The sequence below is a fragment of the Ursus maritimus genome, unplaced genomic scaffold, assembly GCF_017311325.1.
Source record: "Ursus maritimus isolate PB19 unplaced genomic scaffold, ASM1731132v1 scaffold_17, whole genome shotgun sequence".
In the NCBI taxonomy this organism is placed as follows: Eukaryota; Metazoa; Chordata; class Mammalia; order Carnivora; family Ursidae; genus Ursus; species Ursus maritimus.
Genome location: NW_024424119.1, coordinates 1,945,160 through 1,949,326, shown reverse-complemented (window position 1 = coordinate 1,949,326; position 4,167 = coordinate 1,945,160). Strand labels below are relative to the sequence as shown.

The window sequence follows — 4,167 nt, the reverse complement described above, 5'->3', positions numbered from 1 at the left end:
ATTTAGGGGCTTGGCTAAATCATAATCCTGAAAGTGATTGCGTTTGGATGTAGGCATAGATGGCTTCCAGGAAAGCCAAGGTTGTTGCCACACAAATCCACAAGAGTAGGTCCGCCACCACCCTTTCCCGTTAGAGGCAGGCTAGAACTACATTTCCCAGCGACCCTCAAAGAGCTTCCTGTGCAGTGCGCCGGCGCTCTGCTTTCCGGCCGTATCTTTTACGTCAGTTCGGTCCGAAGTCTCCCACATCGGAAGCCGAGCTCCTGAGCATGGGTTCTTTCTCGTCGCAGCCTCTAAAGCCGGTCAAGGTCGCTGCGCCACCCGAGGCTGCTAGCTCCGCCGAGCCCCTGCCCCTCGCCGTACCTGGAGCACCGACCTCTCCAGCGGAAGTCCCTGTATTTAATAACTGCTGGAGCTGTCGCGTGCTTTCAGGGGCGGGGCTGATAGGGGCGGGCGGGTACGTCTACTGGGTGGCGCGGAAGCCCGTGAAGCTGGGATATCCCCCGGGTCCAGGGACTATTACGCAGATGGTCATCGGCATCAGTGAGAGTCTGGGCAAGGGGAGAGGGAAAAGTGGGCGGTAGCCACGTGGGCGGATTGCGGGACTGGTCACGTGATGGAGATAAGCCAAAGGAGAAACGGGCGGGGAGAGGAAGTTTTTGGGACGCTTTTCTCATTTAAGAAAAATCGCAGTATTGAGAACTTTTGCTAGTTTCAGTCTTTTTAATACTAACAATAGCTATTAGAGGTAGGTAAGATTATAGTAATCCTTTTTTACCGCCAACAAACTAAGGCGCAAAGACTAAGAAGTATTATGTTCAAGGTCAGATAATCAGGATGTGACACAGCTGGCACCAGACCCCCCCCCCTTTTTTTTTCTTCCAGATCCTGGAGGAAGTCTGAGTGAGGGTACTTAATCTCGGTTTAAGAAATAGGGCTTTGAAGTCACATCTTAGACAGGAATTGTAAACCCACGTTCTGTGTGTATCATGGGTAAAGGGGCCCACAGTCCTTATCTGTAGCAATAATAATCTGATTATTATTATAAGTGATTGTTAAGATGTCTTACAGTAAAATGCAGTAATTCTTTTTACTCTTTAAGCCAGTTCAATAGGTAGAATTTTAGGTTTCAGATCTCTTACCTTTTTAATTAGATTCCCCAAATCAGTTCTCCTTAAGTCCCTTTCTCACTTGGGGATTTTTTTTTTTTTCCCCTCTGAACTTTGTTTTCCTTTTTTTAAGTTTCACACTTACAAGAGAAATGTAATGGTGATGTATCTTCTGATTGTTGTGAGGATTAAATAAGATGGCACATATGAAAGCACCTGGTAAACTGAGGTGTAACATACATGTAAGGTACTGTTGGTTTTTTTTCCCCTAGGCATTGCTTGTTGGGGTGTAGTCATCCTTTCAGACCCCAAAGGGAAGGCCTTCCGTGTTGATTGAAAGTACCACCAGTGAATTTGTCATCTTCTGTCCATGCCCCCCGCACCCCCAGGATACCAAAACAAGCATGGGACTTACGGATATTCTGGACAGACGAATGGACATTGAGAGACTTCAGTCCTGAGGATACTGCAAGACTGAAAAAAAGAAGAAATGATAAACCAAGTTGGAAAATGAACTAAACTATTATTTTAAATAGTTCTCTTTACTTTTCCTATAATTGGGTCAATATCTGTTAACATCCTAACAGTGGATTGGCATCATGCAATATGCAGAAGTACATAAAAATTTTTATGTGTGTACTGCTAATAATTTCCAAGGTGTTGTCACATATATCACCTTATGAGAGTTTCAGAGCTACTCTATTTCACTGGTGATAAGTGAAACTTAAAAAATAGTCCTGGTGATTTGCCCAGGGTCATTCAGCAAGTCAGTGGTGCATCTAGAACTTGTTCAGTTCTCGTTCTAGTCTTTCAGAACTAGGATGATTTCAAAGAGGCAAGAATTACCTTTATGAAACAAAAGTCAGCATGTAATTAAAAGTACCAAAAAAATTGAGAGAAGTTCACATTTATCATTAAAAACAAAAACATTTTGTTCTTTGTCCACAACCACTGGAAATGTTTCTGTGATGAAATTGACACACTTTTGAGATAATGTCTTAAAATTTGACAGTTCACTTCTAAGAGAAGTCTGTGAGCTTCCTGCCAGTTTATTATTATTTTTTTTCATTTCTGATATACCCTGGCTTCTCTGTAAAGTTACACATAGCTGTTTTTCAGAGCAGAAAGATATTCAAGTTCAGCTGCCAATCACAGTGTATAAGTTTTGAAAGATTTGTTAAGCAAGTCCTTTCAGAGCTGTTACTCTCTTGTATGTAGAAGTGCCTGGATATAATGCTGAGTGACTATTCCCAACATTTCTTAGGTTAAACCAAAGTACATAAATCTAACTCTTGGTTTTGGATTGACCTACTGGATAAATAGAATAACTCTTAATATAATTTTAACATCTCAGAATTTGTACTAGTGTGTAAGCAAGTAAGAGCTTTTTCCAAGTAAACTTATCTGCTCACTAGAATATTACCAAGGTATATTTGGTTCTTCCCAACTTGGGGCTGTTTAACTAGGTTTGAGTAAAATAATTCTTTACTATGTGTACGGGCAGTTAAGTGGGAATAATACATCTCCCCCCCCCCCCAATAAGTTTGTTAAACTTGAAACTAATAGTTTTCTTTTCTTTCTTTCTTTTTTTTTTTTAACTTTGGAAAAGTTGCTTTGATTTCTGCCAGTGCAAAGTCAGAAATCTAATTTGTTTTAGAGATGAGTCTGACCTTCAGAGACAAAAGGGATATGCCACTTTAGTCGTGCAATGCAGGAAGTACACATTGTACCCCTATTATCTTCCCTTTTGTTGGGGATGAAGTGGGGTGAGTAGGATAAACAGGCTCAAAAGTCAGTGGATTATTATTTAGTAATGTAAGAACACCTGTTTAATTATGATTCATGGGCTTTAGAATCTCTTTATGGCATGGAAATGAGTTTAAAAAGGCTGATTATTTTAGCAAAGGAGAGGAGAAAAAGTACAAATAAAGGTAATTTAAAACGACCTTACAGTTTTCTTTGAGACACAAACCAAAATGTGAACATACATGTATGTTCATGATGTCCAAGGTGTCTATTAACTAAACCTTTACATAGTATAAACTTTAGTAGCTCAATGATCAAGAAATTATTACACCAGGGCACCTGAGTATCTCAGTTGGTTAAGTGGCCGACTCAGGTCATGAGTTCTAGCTCTGAGTCTTGAGATTCTCTCCCTCTCTGCTCCTCCCCCAGCTCGCACTCATGTGCTCTCTATCTCTAAATAAATAAAATCTTAAAAAAAAAGGAAAAAAAATCATTACACAGTTTCCTGATCCTTTTTTTTTTTTTTTTTTTTTTTTTAAGATTTTGTTCATTCATGAGAGAGATCATGAGAACAAGAAGGGGAGAGGAAGAAGCAGGATCCCTACTAAGCAGGGAACCTGATGTGGGGCTTGATCCCAGGACTCCAGGATCATGACCTGCGCTGAAGGCAGATGCTTAACTGACTGAGCCACTCAGGTGCCCCTCTTGTTCCTTTTGTGTATTGCATTGACTAGCCTGGAATCCTATGACCAGCTACCAATATGTCTTGAACATATGAAAGGACCCAAATATAGACTGATGCTCAGGATCTTGCTATATGTTGGGAAGGAGAAGTGAGGGGTCTCTCTTCCCAGGCCAGTTGCTGAGACTGCTGTTGCTGGCAGCACTGGAGTGTTTCAAGTGGAGGTCAATGTAAGAAGTTACGGAGTTTCACCTGACTGAGACCAATTCCGGAGACCATACTTACAGGTTAAGTATCTCAGCCATGATTTGTACTTCACCTCTCCTCTTAGCATTTGCTCCTTGTTCCTTTTCACTAGTGGTTTCTCAGCCTGGCTGTGTCTGACTTAGGGGCCTCTTGAGTGAAAGCAGCTGATTTGATAACAAAATAAATTGCTCCTAAATTAAATACATGTTCAGGGCAAGCATATGTTCAAGTACCCCCCAAAACCAGCCTTGGCCTCAACTGATTTATTGCCGGGACTACATTGATCAAACCGACACCTCTCAAATCTTGGTCAGGAATAGTAAGCAATTTTGAGTTGAAAAGCCACTTTTTTTCCCCAATGATGGATAAATCCTTGCCTTGACC

General features: G+C 41.1%; 1 protein-coding gene across 1 annotated transcript; it reads left to right on the top strand.

The window, feature by feature from the left end:
• Window positions 1-205: 205 nt before the first annotated feature.
• DMAC1 (distal membrane arm assembly component 1) lies at window positions 206-3,055 on the top strand. The gene is made up of 2 exons (XM_008689863.2): window positions 206-543; window positions 1,382-3,055. The coding sequence occupies exons 1-2, from the start codon at window positions 270-272 to the stop codon at window positions 1,444-1,446; spliced, it is 339 nt and encodes a 112-aa protein (XP_008688085.1). The 5' UTR covers window positions 206-269; the 3' UTR covers window positions 1,447-3,055.
• Window positions 3,056-4,167: the final 1,112 nt, after the last annotated feature.